Consider the following 19,009-nt stretch of genomic DNA (forward strand, 5'->3'; position numbering starts at 1 on the left):
CTCTTTGCGGCTCTTAAAACTACAGTAGTGGGGGTGCCGTTTCTTAGATAAGAGATGAAGCAGCTTCTGCTAAGCAGCTTTTCGATGCCCGTGTGAGGCGTTTGCCCATGGCAGGTCAAATTTATTGAATGCTAGACTATTAACTTTGGGATTCTGCCCAAGATGCCCAGGATGAAAGGGCATGAAATCAGGCGGGAACAAAAAGAAGAACCACCAACAGAAAGACTGTAAAGCAAAGACTGGAGTAAAAATAGACTAACATTACTGTTTCTTCTACACACTACTGCAGGCACTTTTATTAGGAATGCGTAGGAAGTTCCTAAGAAGGTTTGACGAACGCCGGTCTTTTGCCGCTTGGGGATAATGTCGGATTTAGCAGCAGGCTTAGCATCCACTGCTAAATGTACTTTTTAAAAAAGTATTTTGCTGGGAAATATACCAGATTCAATAGAAGGAGTTTTGTCTTTAGCTACATTGCCAGACAAAAAACTTCAGAACAGTCTAATGTCAAGGTTTACAAGAGTTACTTGTTTATCTGTTTTTTGTCTTAAAACAGATATTCTAGTCCAGGTGTCGGCAACCTGCGGCTCTTTCATTCTTGTGCTGCGGCTCACTGTGTTTTTGTAAAATAACTACCATGTTCTAAGATTGTCGTGGTGCCTTTACACCGTCGGGTAGTGCGAGCGGGCAGGAGGAAGAGAGTAGTGTGAGCACGCGTGTTTGCGGCTGTGAACGCGACCAGAGTCTGTTATCAAATAGAAAATTCTTCTAAAAAGACAGTCAGTGGCATTCTCGTAGGGGACACATGAGCACCCCCAAAAAATAATTGATTCTGAGTATATGAACAGGCAAAGAGGTGGGGGCGGGGCTTAGACTCACCACTGATGATTCCAGACCCGCAACAAACTAAAAGCTGCTTCCTAACAAAAAATAGTTCTCATCCATAAAATTAATTTACTTTATTGGGTTTTCTGGATTTAAAGAGAGAAAAAAATAGAAAGGAGTCTGCATCAAAGAGAATTTGTTTTCATCATCTCACTTATCTTAACTCTGTGTTTGACAGACAGTCAAAGTCTATTCAAGGTTGTGGAAAATGAACAAAAGATCAAAGGAAAACTCACATACTCATAATTAATTAAAATAAATAATTAAATAAATATCCTGACAGCATTTTGAATCAATACAAATACGGCCAAATGAACTATTGCAATATATATTTGAAACGATTTTTTTCTAACACCCCTAGTGTTTGCCGCTCCCTGTGCTTTCATTTCTGCGGGAAACTGTGTGTGTGGGTGTGGGGTAATTCTACAATTAATCTGAACAGTTTTTTCTTATTTTCTTAATATACTGTACTGGCATTTGTACTCATGGAACGAATAAACAACTATAGAAAAAAAGAACTGGGGTGAATCTATAGACCAAAATGTGTTTTTAAACTGTAGAATGTAGACAAAACCTTTTCACAGACACAAAAAGTATTTTTCCTTCAACAGACTTAAGAAAGTCCATGAAAAGTTTTTCCCAACGCAGTTGTAGACATTTCTATCAATGTGCAACTCTTTCTGTTTTGTTATTTCATCACGTTCCTCCTAAACTCAGGGTGTATTCAGACACACATGGGGTTCACTTCAAAACAACCAGAAGCGAACAAAAAATGTTGTCCCTGATGTTAATACAAACGTTCAAATCTGGTCAGAAAAATAGGAAGTTTGAATAAGTGAACTATCCCAACAAGTATTGCAAAGTGCAGGACTACCAATCTTCCTTCGCTTGTTGTTTTGACCCGCACTCGTAATTCCTGGCCAGTGACTGAAGCGATCGTTAGTCATGTGGTTTTGTTTACAAGCTTTGGTTTGAAACAGAAATCTCTGGAAGAGGCTAGTATGAATACAGACTAAATGTAAGGACCAAATTAAGCGCACTTGCTTAGTTTGCCAATGGACTTTTCCAATCTGAATACACCCTCAGAGTCAATGCTGCCTGCCTGGTTGGAATTTGTCCTGCTGCTGGATGAACCTTTGACCGCATACACCACATGATGATGGATCTATTAACAGACCTTTGTCGTAGGTGTTTCTGTTGCTATCACTTTATGCAGGCAAACCATCTTGTTTCTTTTGCCATTTTTTTAATAAAGTTTACTTTAGTCTAAATATATTTTTTGTGCAATTTGACATTTTGGGAAAACTGCCCTGTCATTGACTAGTGACCTGTCCGGGGTGAACCCCACCTTCGCCCAAAAGTAGTTGGGATAGGCTCCTGTAAGCACATGACCAGGAAAGGGAATATGTGGGTTTAAAAAATGGGCTGATAGAACTTTGGGAAACCTGGCCTTTTTTTAAAACCTATGCCACTTTAGCAATCACTACATCTGAGGATATTTGATAGAACTGAACTGGATAACTGAAGAGAAAACTGTAGACCAGCACTGCATACTCCTCGACTACATAAGGTAATAGAATCAAAAGCAGGGCAGGCTTTTAGTCAAACATTCACAGAAAATGCCGTTTTCATGTCAGAGCAACAACTTCCAATATAATCATATTAAACTGTTGTTGCTGAACATGGCTTTGGCAGATGTGTTTCTTGGTTGAACTGACACTTGTGCCCTATGATGGAGTTGATGGAGAGTTAACAACCCAGTGGGAAAACTGGGAAGCAGTCCTGCAGATCACCGACACACAAGAGAAGTCAACAGGACTCTGGAGAAAATGAGAGAAATACAACTGCTTTATGGTAGCAAACAGTTAATCACTGACATCCCTGTTTTATTGTGCACTGCTGCCATAGTCCTCCTCAGGGAGGCTAAGAGAACTAATCTAAACCACTATCCATTACATAATTTTAAACTGCCTTTCCTGCAGCTAATTTGGTCGGTGGAAAATCAATCATGATCTCGGTTGAGCTCTCAGGATAGCTGGCAAGTTTCCCGAATTCAAAGCATCAAATCCAGAACCTTTTCAGTTTAGAATATCCATGTAGGTTATTTAACATGTCACACAAACTTGACTGCATACACATTGAACGGGATGTGAGCTTTCTGTATGGTCTTCTTGTCGATTCCTTTAATTTTGAAGGATTTGGGTTACATTGCATTTTTCCCTTGATGACAAAATGGGAAATGGTTCGTTTCTTTTTGTTTTGTTTGTTTTCCTGTCCAGCATTTTCATTTATCACCCGGTCTATTTCATTCAAAAATAAAATATGTTTTTGTTTCTGCGGCAGCTTGCTGCTGACTGATAAATTGACGGTGTTGCAGGGGAGGTAATGACACATCCTCTTTACAGGATGTCGGGTCCCAATAAATGCAGAGAAAGCTTCTCATATGTGTTTCCTTGTTTGATTTTTCACCATCATTGTTGATTGTCTGCTTTATTTGTGAACACTGAGCTGATATTTCTCAGCAGAGCAAGTAAATCAAGGGTGAATGGGGAGGGTGGCCTGCCGCCAGCAAGAGAAAGCGGCAGACGGAGAGGAGAAAGAGACGCAATAATGAGAAGAGCTGCATTCATGTAAACAATGACAAACAAATCAGCTTCATTTTTCTTGTTAAAATTGTCACTTTTACTATAAAAAGACAAATAACAAAATTCCTGCCTAATTTATGCTCACAGTAATAATTCTTTTCAGTTTAGCTGCTGGAGGAGAACCATTTCTGACCTGTTTTTTTTTAAAGCAGCTTACGGAAAATCACCAGTTTTAAGTGGGAGAGATTTCCTGAGTACACTCCATAGTTTTTGACAAAAATACATAATTGACAGGCACTTCTTTTACCCTTTAAATACAAGCTTTAAAGGCAAGATAATTAGTCTTTAGAAAAAAAAATTATCTGCTTAAGGTGTTGGATGTAGTGACACTCATGCTAACTCTGGCCACAGTGTATTGGTGTTTGTTTGTGCACGTTTTAGCAGCTGGTAAGAGCTCAAACTATGCTTTTAAACAGAATGGAGTTAATCAAAGCATTTCTAAGAATTACGTTGTAGGTGCATGTACAGGAAGAAATAGTCCGCAAAAACTCGGAAAAATGTCAGCTATAATGCAAGACTGCAAACACTTTTAGTTTGTTCAAATAAATGTTAACAACTACATTTGAATTTCAATTGAATGCAAGAAATAATGTAGCAGAAATCTTGATACTCTGAGTTTGACCCTTAAACAAGACTAGAGCGTTCCTCGTTGGTAACCATAGTGATCTAAAAATTATATAGTACACTTTGTACAACAAAAATGTATTAGATTATGGCACATAACATGTTTTGAATTCTTCAAAAATGTGAAATGTAAATCATTTTTTGTGCCTCTTTGATAGAGTTTAGCTGGATTAGATGATGCTTCGCACCAAGCAAGAGTGATAATTGAAGAAAAAAAGCAAGATTGACTGTACGAGCCTATGCTTGCTGAATGAAATACAACTAGAGATCAGAAGGATACCAGAAGTTTTCATTAGCAAGGATTATTATCTAAATATAACCATAATCATTCATGGTTATTAGCTAAGTCATAACTCCCATTACGCTTGGATACATGCTGTCTGCAGGTGGACAAACCTGAACAAGTGCACAGGTGGCCCACACTAAACAAGCTTGTAGCCTGCTCGCTGAGCCTGTAGGGCGAAAAGGTATGTAAATTGTTTTCTACTGGCGTGCTGTGAGATTCGGATAGTAGCGGACATTACAGTAATACAACACACAGGGGTAAAGTAAGGGTAAAGAAGGTGAGATGCAGGCATATCGTAAGAATTTGCTAATTTTTTGCCAGCAGACAGCCTGTGTCTAGCCGTAAGGCTGACGCTTTACCAACAACTAAATTGTGGCATAAGGCCACAGAATGAATGCATTACCCGTACGTCATAAGTGCGTCCAACTTACAATAGCCTTATGAATACTTCACGATACACTTACCACAATCGTACATTCCATTTTCAACAAGCCTCAAGTGAACTGCAAGACAAACCTGCGCTCCACTAAAGACATGCCTTAAACTGGCGGCTCCTCTCTACCATCCCCCACTGACCAAGACAACCCAAAAAGTTGTATGGGTGGACAATTTCATGCTCTGCTGTAAACCATGCAATGGAGCATTTAGCTGCTGGCTCCGTGACCAGCGCTCAAGGCGCGCATTCCACGGAAAACACTTCTGCTTTAGTTGGCTCAGATCCATCTGGCGGGAAATGCGGAGGCATGCGGGGCAATCCGGGCCTCACTTATTTAAAAAAAAAAGTTTCCTTAAAAGAGTTTAGAAAATTCACACCTGTTTGAGTATCTAAAGCTGTTCATTTAGTCAGCATTGTTTGTTTCGGTCGAACAAGCGTTAGCAGTCGCCATCCTATGGGAAATTCCATTATACGTTAGCATCAAGCTAGCGAACTTTCGCTTTACTGCTGATTTCCTTTAGTTCACTAAAAAGAAAAGGAATAAAAGATCAAACTTTACTTTAATGAAGCCGTTATTTATTGGATTGATTCAGATTCCTTAATCAATTTCATCAACCCAGCCCTAATATCAATGAAAGGAGAATGAACTGTCTATTTTACATACATAAGGTGTACTGCATTATAGAGAGCATTAAGTGTAACAAAAAAGTCAAATAATGTGGTATGACTACTAAACCTAGAATACCCAGAGGGCCTAAACAGTAGTTACGGATTGATCAAAGGGGTTGATGGGAAGTTTTTCTAGTAAACTGTGTTGTTATTCATGTTCAGCTGTTTTATCTGCAATAAGCAGCCCTGCAGAGTGTTCAACATGACATATGAGACAAACCTATACTGGTTAAACAAAGTCGCACAAAACATTTTGACAGATTTTTGAACGCCATGTACCACACAAATTTTTTTTGGGTCAGTGAACACAACCAGAGTTTATGTACAAGGCACACCCAACTGAATCGGTAAATTCAAAGGGGGCCCAAGTCCACAATTTTTCAAAATAGAGATATATGTTTTATGGTCTTCAAGGGAAAAGCTATCTGAATATGTGCAAAAACGTCCCAAGTCCGTTGTAATGTATTGACTATGCATGGCGTTTAAAATGCATTGAGTGCAAGAGGGGCCCAATTCCTGGACTTGGGTCTCTCTCGCATGGGTTTAGCTTTATCCCATAGATGGCAGCACATGGTGAAAAACACCCAGTTAGCAAATACAAGGTTTTCAGATTCAGTACAGACTTCAAAAACGGTTTAGAGGTTTCTGAAAATATGTCTTCGCAGGTCACAACCAGATTCCGCCTTCTAAAGCCGACAGTAACGGTTATTACATACCCAGAGGAGCCACTCTACACTGGGCAACTTGGTGTAAAGGCAGCAAAGGTAAAGAATGTTTAACGGTTGGCAAAATATCTTTCACCAGAGGCTCAGCAGTTCCTCAATGAGTTAGGAGTTTGTGATACTAGGTGCAATGACGAGTCTGACTTTGAAGATTAGATGTACCTTTTTGATAACCAGTTCCATTTTAGGAGGAAAACAAATCTGACATGCAGTTATCATGTAGGAGAAAAATGGTTTGGATATAAACTAATCCTAAGAAGTGTTAAGAATGTGACAATTTGAAAAATAAAGATTCATGTATATGATAAATATGTGGTTTGTCCATTCTTTCCATATGTTACTTCTGTTAAATTCAAGACCGGCCCAAGTCCAGAGACTTTAGTTTGTTAGTCCTGTGAAGTTATAAAAGTGAAGGCCTTCATATTATAGTATTTGTAAGCTATGAACTGGTGCTAAATCTGGGTAAAGTATTAATCATTTGGTGTAGCCTCCCTTTAAGCTATGCAATTAAAATCATTTCCTGGAAAAACAAACTTTTTGGACTTGGGCCCTTATTGAATTCACAGATTCAATTATGCAGTTTTTGAGAAAATTAAAGGCTTTTAAGGATGACTTACAGTCCTAAAAATACAGTAATCACATTAAGTCATTGGTTGTATTTGTAAAAAAAAAAAAAAAACAAACAAGAAAAAAAGCTTGTATTAAAAGTTACTCACCAGGGCATTTGATAGCAGCAAGAAAGGTTATTTGTAGCACTGAACATTGAAGATCTGTACAAATTCAATAGTTTTTGTAACTCCAACAAGACCTAAAAAAATCAAAGCGTTGTGGGGATAGATATCAATTGTTCAACTTGATTTGATTGAGAAGAATCATGTTATGATTTGATGTACTACAATTGATTAATTGATCTTTTTTTTTCTTCAAAACCAACATTACTTGGTTATAAAAGAGAGTTTTCTTTTAAAATTGAACAAAGGTAGGGATTTGGGGGTATTCATCTGTTATAGCTTAGATGACAAAGAAACAGCAAAATGACTTTTTTTTAACCTCTAAGATACAAGAAATAACAAACAAAAATACTAGTTTGATCATTTCCAAACAAAAAGATCTCACCCTTTGTGTGCAAACATAGGGATTATGTGTCTAAATCCAAAATGGGTTGACCTAAACAGAGCCTAAACACAGAGAAAGCACAATGTGCCATCAGCTAACAAGCAGCCGTTTCAGATAGGCAGTAAAGCATGTAATTTGACCAGCAAATAACAGCCCCCAGAGTCTGTACGGTGTCAAAAATCAACACTTCTTCCTTCTTAGATAAATTACACTGCAGTATTACTTCCTTTGATTTTTCACCAACGTGATGGGAAAACCAACCATCAAATGGTTCTAAAATAAAATATCTCACCAACTCCAAGGGATTTTAGGATAATATTCTATTACCGTACTTGAATTCTCAACAAGGGAATGAATTGTTTGGGTGGAATCCAGCGAGGAATGTTTGCCTCACTAAATGTTTGGGGAACCATCAGTAAAAGATGTGGTTAGAAAAAGGCTTACATCATCTTTTATTCCTACTCTTTGCTTAAATCCCTTTAAATTCACAAAATGAAACTTATGTACTATCAATTACTTATATTTAATCTTTTATTTTCTTTTACCGAAGATAAAATACAATGATTAGTTCAGGGAAGTCGTTATAGAGGTGGGAAATATATTGAATGAATGTTAATAGTAGGGGTGTAACGGTACACTAAAATCTCAATTCGGTTCAGTTCAGGGTTTCATAGGTACAAAAAAGGCAGAATTTTTTTTTTTTTTGCAAAATGCATTTAACCCACCGTAATTTTTGATTTAAAGTTAGGATTAGAAAGTAGGGGTTTGGGTCAAATATACTATAAAACACAAAAACGCAACAAATAATAAAGTAGGAACAGAACAAGTGAACTAGAACTAATAAAGAACAGAGACAGAGGAAGTGAACTCCAACAGTAAACATTGCCATACAGTGGGCAGGTCATTCCGATACAGTCCTTTTAGTGCACTTTTTCAAGTTCTTTCTAAATTAAACTTCCATTCATCCATCTTCTTCCACTTATTTGGGACCGGGTCGTGGGGCAGCAGTCTAACCAAATGATATTTTGCAAGATTTCTTAATTCATCGATGTAGATTTATCTTACTTTGAAATGATTTTTTAATGGTATAGGTCACATGTCTTGAAGTCAAGGCCCGCGGGCCGGATGTGGCCCAGAGCATTCTATATTATTGTTATTAATGGCACTGCGAAATGTAGCACTGGTAACTTTTTTACTACAGATCCCATAATGCAGCGCTTCAGCTGCCCTGGTGAACAGTAGCCCTCACAATGCCAAAGAGAAAAAGTTGATTCTGAAAACAGAGCCTTTAAAAAAGGATTGGAGGCAGAATAAATGTTTCTGACCTTACTAGTGGACCCGCCTATCTCATTTGTAGAGGGAATGTGGCTGTAATCAAAGAATATATTCTAAGACGGCCCTATGAGACAAACGTCAAACATGCACTTTGATGAGAAGCTGAGCACACTGAGAAAGAAAAAAATTATTTATTTTTTTGTTGCTTCGTAGATTCGGAAGCTTATTGAGCTGCAGTGTTTTAGCCCACTGAAGGCAAAGTACGACACTTAAGAAATGCACCACCTCCGTCTACATGTGCCTCCAACTCTGTGCTCATTTCTGTGTGAAAAGCTCGTCTTAGTGATGAAGACAAACAAAACATCACACAGGTGTCATTTCACTGACGAGCTCCTGCAGTCCATCCTGAGAATCTCCACAACTCAGACCCTCACTGCAAACACAAACCAACTTGTTGACAAAAATGATGCCAGGCGTCCAGCTCTGATAAAATTAGACAAGAGCAAAATAATGGGATTTGATTTATTGCTGAAAAGCACTAATTGTATTCATTTTCCTGGTCCTCGCTGCTCCTTGCCTTACTGCCGTGGTTCGGGGTGGGGGTCGGGGCCTCCGGTGCCCGGTAGGGGGCGGTGGGGACTCCGTTGGTCGGGGGGTCGGGTCCGGTGCCTGGGTGGGGCGGGCTGGGCCGCTGCGTGGTCTTCTGGGCTTGGGTGTGTGTGTGTGTGTGGGGGGGGGGGGGGGGGGGGGGGTGGAGTGGTGGTCTGGCTTGGCTATGGGGGGGTGGTCTTTTTGCCTGTGCTGGGGGGGGATGGGGGTTTATTTCTGTTGATTTATTACGGATTAATATTTTCCATCTAATTTTCAGGGCTCGACATAGCCATTTGTCCGCTGGCCCGGTCCTGTTTTTCGAGCAGTACGGACCACAAGACTTTATTTTTTACTTGTCCGCTAGGGCCACTAAAATATCTAACAATTAATACATTTTTCATCTTTTTCAATAAAGTATATTTTGCGAAAACGTGTAGATTTACCTCGTCTTTATAATTCACTTTTTCTGCTAGTCCTGTGTTCAGACTTCAAGGGTTTCTATGGGAAACCTTTTATCACTCTTCTTCTCCTCTCCCGCCTGCGCGCGCGGCTGTCACTGCCGAGCACCACGCGGCACGCGCTCACTCAATTTTTTTTTTCAAACTTTATTGAATGTAACAATTCAATACTAAACAATGTTAAACAGCAACAACAAAGGAACAAGCCAGTGGGTTATTATTACATTTTAGGCAGATATATTTAAACTGACACACATATCAGCGCGCCCCCTGGTGGTTTTTCACCGCGATGATCATAAATCCAACACCGTCACTGAAGAGAGACTGAAGCATGTCAGAGATGTGGAAGACATGGCAGGAATAGATAGGAATATGTTAGATGGAGTGACGGGTGGAATTAGTAGTATGGACAGCAAGATATTTAATGAATGCATTGAAGATGAAACTGTATGCACTAAGCTTTAAGCTGAATGTTAAAGAATCAAAGGCAACTCCAAATACCTGAATCTCAGACTCAAATGGAGTATAAGGTCAAACTACTTAATTTTGTTTTTCTTTACAACACTGTAAGCAGTAAGTATTTCTAGTTAGCTGAATGATCTCAGTAATTTAATTGTATTTAATTTTTCAATTATTTAATTTAATTAAGTAACTAAAGTAACTAAAAAGTAAATGTAACTTTGCAACAGTAACAAAAAGCAGAACCTTAAGGCAGTCAGGGCAAAAAAGTCAATAAAACTTCTTAACTATTGATTAGGAACAAATGTGAAATAGCAGTGATTAGAAGCAGCATGAAAACTTCTTAACTAGTGTTAACTACTACACTGCAGCGCTCTCTTCAAAACATCTGAAACAGACTAGAGCAGATTTAAGTTTGATATGCTCTATTTTTAGTCATTGAAAAGTGTATAAATAAGTGCTAGATGTCACCAGAATGCACCAAATTGCACCATATTAAAATTTTCCGGGGGGGCATGCCCCCGGACCCCCCTAAAGTTGCAAGCACCTGCGGAGCGGCGGGTCTCGCTGTGCGCGGTGTCGGGCCAGTAACTTTCAAAAACTACTGGCCCTGTGGGCCAGTGCAAATTTCTGGGCTATGTCAACCCCTGAATTTTATTCTTTTTTTTCTTTAAAGTTACATTTTGAAAGTTACGTTTTATTCTGTTCAACAAAGGTTTATCTTGTGACCTTTAGCCTGAGAAATCGAGTTTGAGACCCCTGGTATAGGTCGATTTGATTTGATTCGGCCTCAGACACATTGATCTGGTCAGATCGTAAGAATAGAAATCTGATTCAGTGATTAATCGTTTAATTGTTGCACTCTTACTACAAACTGACCCCTGTACAAAATCAAAGAAGAAAAAAGTCATGTGGCCCTGAATAACATTAAACCAGTCTATTTATAATGAAGGTTGTACACTTACAGAATAAGATGGCGTATCCTTATGGTGCAAACAGACGTCTAAATTGACTACAACAACGGACCCTGTTTATTTTGAGGAAACTATAACGGCAAAACTTGTAAACGGCAAGAATTTACAAATTAGCCAAGCTCTATACATGTCTTATGTAATAATCAGCATATGTTGACATTGTGCAGATGCTCCAGTGCATCTCTGCAATTTCATTTAAAAAATTCCGTCATGCAAAACAACCTAATTACACAGAGAAGGAGCAGGGCATGTTGGGATAAAAATGGTTAAAAAAAAGAGGATCACAGAGTCTGATCCCCTTGTTGCTGCCGTGCGATGACTGAATGAGGACGCAACTCTCGGCCCCTAGGCTGATTTTCCTGCCCTATTCCCCCCGTTCCATTTCCTGAAAACCTTCTCTTCCTGTTAAAGGAACAGTCTGGGTGGAAACTGACTCAAATGATGGGAGACCAGGGAGGATTGGGCTCCAGCAGTTTGGCATATGTGTGTCGGCAGATGAGCGCATGAGAGATGAAAGGAGGCAGGATGTTGAAAAGGGAATCCAAAGAAATGTATAGCAAAGAAAAAAAGGTTTGACTAACTCTATTTTATGCAGAAATAACTGACGGGCAATAACACACGCATATCATCACTGAACCCCAGATGTTGCCGATTCTCTCCACGGACTAGAACCTGAGATGGCTTTGCGTGAGGATGATAAAAGACGAGGAGGAAGGGGACAGAGAATATGTGAGTTGTAGCGTAAACTCGCATAATCGTTTCAGCTCACGCTTCAAACGGCGAGCTGAGTCACCGGACAGACGCGTGGCCACAGAGCTGAAGCGACACCGCCTGACTTCTGTTATCCAGAACGTCTTTATCAGGCACTGTGGCAGGAATTTCAAAACAGAATAAGACGTGACGCTCCTGCCTATATAAAAAGCAGAGACATCTCTTTACACCTTACTATTCCAGACAAAACTATAACAAAGTTGTTTATCATATGACTAACACCAACTCGGCTATTTAATGGTTAAAAATGGGAATTAAAATTGTAAGACTTGTTTGAGTCTGATCCAAACTTAACAAGAGATTTTTTAACCCTTGAGCTATCTTAGATGACCCCCCCCTTACTTTGATGTGTTCTTCCTACCATGACAAAGGTGGATAAAGGTGGAAAGATTTCATGTAATCCATGGACACCAGTGAAGATCACAAATCATTGAAGAAAAAAGGTTCAGCGCACTGTCTAGTGGGTCTAGATGACCCAACTCCCAATGTTAAAGTGCCTAGGATAGCACAAGGGTTATATGTACTGAATAAAGGGTCTGCCTTTGCTTTGGTGTTTGTAAAATATTCAGGAAATTAAAAATAAATAAAAGTGTAACTACCACTGAACATCAGTTTCACACAGGGGGAAGCTTTTTAAACACTCCTGTTTAGCAACGTCTTTCTGTTTGTCCTTAAAGGCATTTTTCATGCAAACAATTCATGTAGTAATTTAGAATTAGCCTCCTGCTGACTGCAGTTTAAGAAAATAAAAAATAAAAGCAGGAGGTCACGGGGTCTCCCTTATCGGGAACAAACTTCCGCTAACGTTCCTGGCAGAAATCTCCCCGTGACTGGAGGGGCTCTCCCCATGAATTTGGAAAGCAAACAAAGCTTTGATGGCTTATCTTTGCATGTAAACTGATCTGCATTGCAAATGATTTCAGTGAGTGGACACCACAGGGAAGATGGGGTTGTTCTCTGACAGCGACAAAGGGAAAGCCCCAGCACCGTGCTGCCTTATCCACGTCTGCACGTGCACCGGAGGCCTTATCTCTGCCGGCCTTCTGTCTGCTCGGCCCTCTGAGGCACAAGCCAGGTTTTCTATTTTAAGTTCACCTGGTCTACTTGCAGAAAAAAAAAACAGCCTAACATCTTCGTTTTTCAAAGCTACAAGAGCCTGTAGTGCCTCAGAAAGATCCAGAGAACCTGTATGTGTTGCTTTTGCTGAACGTTTCCCAACATTAGGCTGTTCCTTTCCAAAATGCTGCGGCCAGACTTCTGATAAGTACTGGTAGAACTCAGAATTGTCCAATTTTAGCATTGGCTACTGTTAAAGGCAGATGAATACAGCAGAGAAGCCGAGCCTTCAGCAATCGGGTTCCTTTTTAGTGGAACCAAAACTCAGTTTCAGAGGCAGACGCTCCTCCTTTCTTTGGTCTTGACTCTTAACTATGCTGTATGATGGTAAAGGTTGGCCCAAGAGGCCCCAACATTAGAATGTGTTGCCAATTTTTCCACCACAATTCAGTCCAAACCTAAATTTCTTTTGGCCCCGGTTTTCTTTCGGTTCAATATATGATTTATATATTACCAAAAAAAAAAAAACCCTCCCCCAAGAAAGAAAGAAAAAACAACCAAAAATTCAGGGAAATCCTTTTTAAAAGTGCTAATAAGCAAGTATCAATGAAGAAATGCTTTTCAGTGGGCTCAGACTAAGCCTGATGTAATGTAGTAAAACAAAAAATAAATGTATTAAATTTAGCACAACATGTGTTCGACACTTTTATTGTCAACATATGCGAGCGCGTGCAGTAGGGATGCAAGTAGGGATGCAAGTAGGGATGGAAAATCCTTTTCCCACTCTACTGTTCAACATTTTAACATACAGTTTGGTTGAGAATTGAAGCATCCCACTTTGTACTGCTTGAACTGAACCTGTGTGTACCGTAACTGTTAAAAAAAAAAAAAAAAACGCTTTTCTCTGCCTCAGAATCAGCTGATTCACACTGATCACATAAACGGTCGAGGAGTTACGGTATGTCAAACAATGACATCTTCTGTGTTAAAGAGTTATGAGCGACATCGCCATCTTTACAGCAGATTTTCCCGCCTTACAAATGTTTTAATGGCGAGCCAGCCCCCCCCCCCCCCCCCCCCCCCCCCCCCAGCTGTGTGTGCAGCTGTATGATCTGACACATTTTCACGCCTCCAGGGCTCTGCATAAATAAGCAGCCGTAGAGTGTAGGCGAAATAAAGATCTCGGTTGTACCTTTATTGTGGAACAGCTTCATTAAAGCAGCGTGGAAGGAATCTGTTTCTGCGCCTTCACTGCCTCACATTTTCAAAAGAACATGACACTTCTAAATCCAGCTGCTCCCATCTGCTGAAGGTCTCGGGTCAAGTGCAGTCTTTGACATGCAAAGGCACTTTGGTGACAGCGCTTGTATGCCGGGAACTGCCAAAAATGACATTTCCCTCATAGACTCACCTTGGTGTGTTAAAAACAAAAAATGTTGAGAGTAAACCTGGTTATTTAGGTTTCTTCCAAATCAATCTGGGAAAAATATTAATATTTCACTCAGATATTTTAAGGCTATCGTGGAAATAAGGCTGTTGTCTACATATTTTCAAAAACCGTGAGAAAACTAAGATACAATCAAACAAACAAAAAAGCCTACGACAGTATGCCCACTCACCTGGAATTCAATCCCATAGTTCTCCCTGCAGAAGTCTCTCAGTTTGGGGTAGACGTGCTCTTTCAGTGCGTTCCTCTCTGCTTCTGTGTCTAAGAATGAAAGATACAAGAACTGCATTGATTTACGTTACCACTGTGCAGGAACAACACAAAAAAGTAAAAACAAGTCCTTTTCCTTTAACAGTTTACTAGATTAAACTTGCTTATTTGAACCAGAAGCTGGAAAGATTAAGATCAACTTCTTGAAAAAAAAATTACAATTAAAGGCCCGTACACACCGGGACGAATATTCGCCAGGCGTTATTCGCCAGCGTTTTTCGCCACGTCTTTTGTGTTCACACCCAGGCGATTTTCGCTGACGGTGAGCCGAGCGAACATGCAATTTCATTCCCTGACATTAGATGGCGCTTAATGTAAACAGAAATACTCCTGTACACAAGGTGGCGCTGCGCAACTTTACGCTTCTTAAAGTCGCTTTTCGCTCAGAAGAAGAGAGCAAGTATTTACGCGCTTGTCAGAATCATACAAAGAAAACATGAATATTTCAAGCATCAGTAGCTCCAACTGGTGCTTGGTTCGGGGATATTTAAGAATGTCCGTCATTATTTCTTCGCGGCAGTGTCGACGCTACTTGGCGTCTATCTTCTTCGCTGGTATGTGTGCTCAGAAAGGCAGTTTTGTGTTTGAGCGCCCCCAAGTTGTGTTTTACTGTAACTTCAGAAGCTCCAGGCACGTGTGCAAAAGCGCCATTCTCATTGGTCGAATAGATTTCGACGCGACGCGTCGAAAAAAAAAAACGAACCCGAGGCGTTTTTTTTTTTCGACGCTTTGGCGCGTGGCGTTTTTTCGCCTCGGTGTGCACACTCTCATTGGTGCCCTTTGTTTAGTCACGAGGCGTTAAACGTCGGCGAAAATCGCCGGCGAAATTCGTCCCGGTGTGAACAGGCCTTAAATGTGAGATATTGTTTGTGCCATCAGAAATACTGACATCTGAGCAGCCCAGGTCTTTGATTTCACAGACTTTAGTCCAAAAAATATATATTGGAGGATGAAGAGGTTACCAACTTGCTATTCCAAACAGCCTGTAATCTCACACTATGGTCACATCGGCTTCAGCATCTATGTTAATACGTGTGTATGAGCGTTTTGGGCTTCTGAGTTCAAAACTCTGTCATTCATGCGTCGTTATGCAAAATTTTACGTCTGTTTTTGGGCTGCACATATAAAACACACGGCCAATGAACACACGTTGAAAGTTAAAACAGTTGAACTTTGACCAATCAGGGACTCTGCTTTAGTAGTGATGTACAGGTGGTGTCCTTTTCAATTCACGTAAGTATTAACCGTTTAAAAATGTATTATGAGGGAGAAATGCGTAATCATAGTTTGAACTTGGCCAGAATCATGACACCAAGTCTTTCAGATATTGTAATAGAGCTGTGAGCAAAAAAGCCTGGAGAACGATTCACGAGATTTGCACCACTTTGACATTCATTCAATGTGAACACCATATGCTAACCACGCATTTAAGAAGGCTCGTTTAGTGCTCTTGAACGCGCATCACATCCCTGGTGTACATAGCATCAGAGGAGAGTATCTAAAATATTTCAATATCCGCTGTTTGTGATGGGCGTGGCCTGCCGGAGAAACCTGTAGCCACGCCCCCTCTTTCTGGTAGTGGTTCTCAGAGAAGAGCGTCCCTCATCTTGGTTTTGTTTCTGCCTTTATTGGTTTCCAAGGCTACTTTGATCCGACATTTTGCTTTGAAAGGCTCTGACATTGATGAATTGAGGTTTATGTTGCTTTTTCTTATTTTAAACGTGCGTCATATTTCTCTGACATCAGCTTTTTAACGAGACATACACCTGAATAACACTCCACATCGGCTGTCAGCTGCCAGGACACTGTCTGAATGGACCGGCATTGTTGCAGACAAGAGGGACTGACGTGAGGGGGAAAGACGCAGGAACGTATCCAACGAGGACAAAGGAAAACAACAGGTGGAAAATAAAAAAACAAAAGGCAAAGGAAAAACAAAAAGACACAAGAGGACAGCGGTGAACCAAAGCAGAGACCTATGAAAAAGCCCCAAGAACATTCAAACAAACCTCATGAAACTTACAAAATACAGTGTAAGTAGAGAAAAGGGAGCACAAAAACGTATGTGGGACTGAAATAACAATGTTCAAAAAAGAAGAGCCGACTGACAAAACCTCCAGTTTTTTTCATGACACAAAAGTGACACAAACAGAAAAATAAAAAAGTTCAAATGTCACATCAAAGAAGCCAAAGAAAGCAAGAAACGTGTGAACAACACAAATCGCAATGTTGGGGTAAACATGCTGCCAACTACTCTGAATGCTCTTCTCTGAGGCGCTCAAACAGATGGAAAGGGGTGTGGTCATTCGGACAGTCAAAGCATTTTAAAGTAGACTTTATTTTTGCCATCTTCATGCTTCCGTTAGTCTATCAGAGAGATAAAAACCTACATATGTACATGAACTTTATTTGATTTCTTTTTCAGCTCACAGATATACAGTAACATTGCTGACCCGTTCCAACTATTCAAATTACTGTCTGGACTTTATCCCAGCTTTTTGTCCCGGGCAGTGAAAGGTGAGGGGTCTCTCCATAGGTATGTGTGCGACCCTGTGTGTTAAAGAAAACCCAAAATTCTCTCTAAGACTCATGGGCATGGATCACTTCATTTTCATGAAAAGACATGAAAGTTTCCCCCCACCATCCACAAACATGTTTCAGAGGTTCATTGGTTACTCTAAATTGTCCCTAGGTGTGAATGTGAGTGTGCATAGGTGTGTGATTGTGGCCCTGCGACAGACTGGCGACCTGTCCAGGATGTCCCCTGCCTTCGCCCAGAAGTGGCTGGGATAGGCTCCAGCAGCTCCGTGACCCACAAAGGGACAAAATGGATTAGAAGATGAATGATTGACATGAAAGTTTCCCTTTCATGCCCCTCATATTAAGAATAGAAAAACACTTCCAAAAAGTTGACTGCATTTTACCACAACATAACTCAAATCTCAATGTAACCCCCCCATCTTAAAACCACTGTTTTGACCCTCCAGGAAGTGATGCGGGTCACGTTGAATTTTGGCAGGTACCACTAACTTCAATATTAAATGTCAAATTTTGCACTCAAGATAGACATTTGTAGAGCTTTCTCTCCACATTCATATTAAAATTAACATTTTATAACTTAGGGGGAGGAGCTAGTGGACTGGCTAAACCAGAAGTGGGCAAACTACGGCCCGCGTGCTGCATCCGGCCCTCTGAACAATATCAGAGATCCATGTTTTTTGTTTTTTTTTTATCTGGCCACACGATCATGACGTAACTTTTTATTCCACCCTTCTGAAGTCTGTGTCCCGATCTGAAACCCTCTAACAATCTGTAAAATAGAACAGATGACAGTCTTCCCTTTCTACGTCACAGTTCATCTTTCCTGGTTTAGCTTGTTCTTTTAGAGCGATTATGCTGCTTTTTTTAAACAGCGCACCCTGTTCTGTGTCCTGATTGGCTGGAGACCTTGTCAATAAATCTCAGTCCCTGCCGTGTCTCCTGTACAAAAACGCGGAGCTCTTCAGATCTACTGAAATCTTTGATCTTTGTTTTCATTCTAAGATCCTGGAAAAAATTTCTATGAAGGTTTGAGAATTTAAACAAGAGAAAAGGGTGAAAATGTTCATGTCTGTCTAAGAAAAGTGTATTTCGGCCGTGAGGAGTTTTACTGCCATAATTTCTGTAATCATTCTCCTTGGATTTCACTGATCACAGATTATTTTTAGAACCTAACAACTGCAATAAATGAGGGAACTCTGTACTGGTGAAAAGGTAACGCAAATATATGCGTTGCTGCAGCAGAAGACAAAGAAATGTACTTTTTTCATAATACTGGATGATAAACAGACGCGCAGGACACAGCGCAGCTGCGCAAACTGATGAGCTGCAGCCCTCAAAGTCTCAGCGGAATTTATGACAAGAGAGGATCAACTATTTCTTGTTTTTATTGTGTTTTTTTGAATGTAGCAGTATATCTTTCCTGAATTTTTGTCTTTGAAAATCATAGTGTTATTTGGTCATTGTTTTATTTAATAAATTTCAAAATAAAAATCAATACCGGATATGTGTTTTCATTTTCACAAGGAAACTGTTTGTTGACTCAAAAATAAAATGAAAAATCAATCCGCTAAACGGCTTTTTCTTCTTCAACACTGCTCATTCTGTCACTTAATTAAAATTATAAAGAAAATGGTATTTGACATTTAATTTTCAAAAAGTTCTCTAGTAAATGTGTAACAAAATTCAATTTTAAATATGTAATTTCTATCCATCCATCTTCCTCCGCTTATTCGGGACTGGGTCGCCGGGGCAGCAGTCTAAGTAAAGATGCCCAGACTTCCCAG

The 19,009-nt window shown here is 40.0% G+C and overlaps 1 protein-coding gene across 2 annotated transcripts in view; it reads right to left on the reverse strand.

The window, feature by feature from the left end:
* The window catches only part of nwd2 (NACHT and WD repeat domain containing 2), a 78,695-nt gene that overhangs the window by 43,446 nt on the left and 16,240 nt on the right, over positions 1–19,009 (reverse strand). For both annotated transcript variants that reach the window (XM_004079893.4, XM_020711667.2), the window contains exon 3: positions 14,587–14,675. In XM_004079893.4, coding sequence (XP_004079941.2) covers positions 14,587–14,675 — 89 coding nt within the window. The remainder of the gene's footprint in view (positions 1–14,586; positions 14,676–19,009) is intronic.

Source organism: Oryzias latipes, chromosome 18 (assembly GCF_002234675.1).
Source record: "Oryzias latipes chromosome 18, ASM223467v1".
Classification (NCBI taxonomy): Eukaryota; Metazoa; Chordata; class Actinopteri; order Beloniformes; family Adrianichthyidae; genus Oryzias; species Oryzias latipes.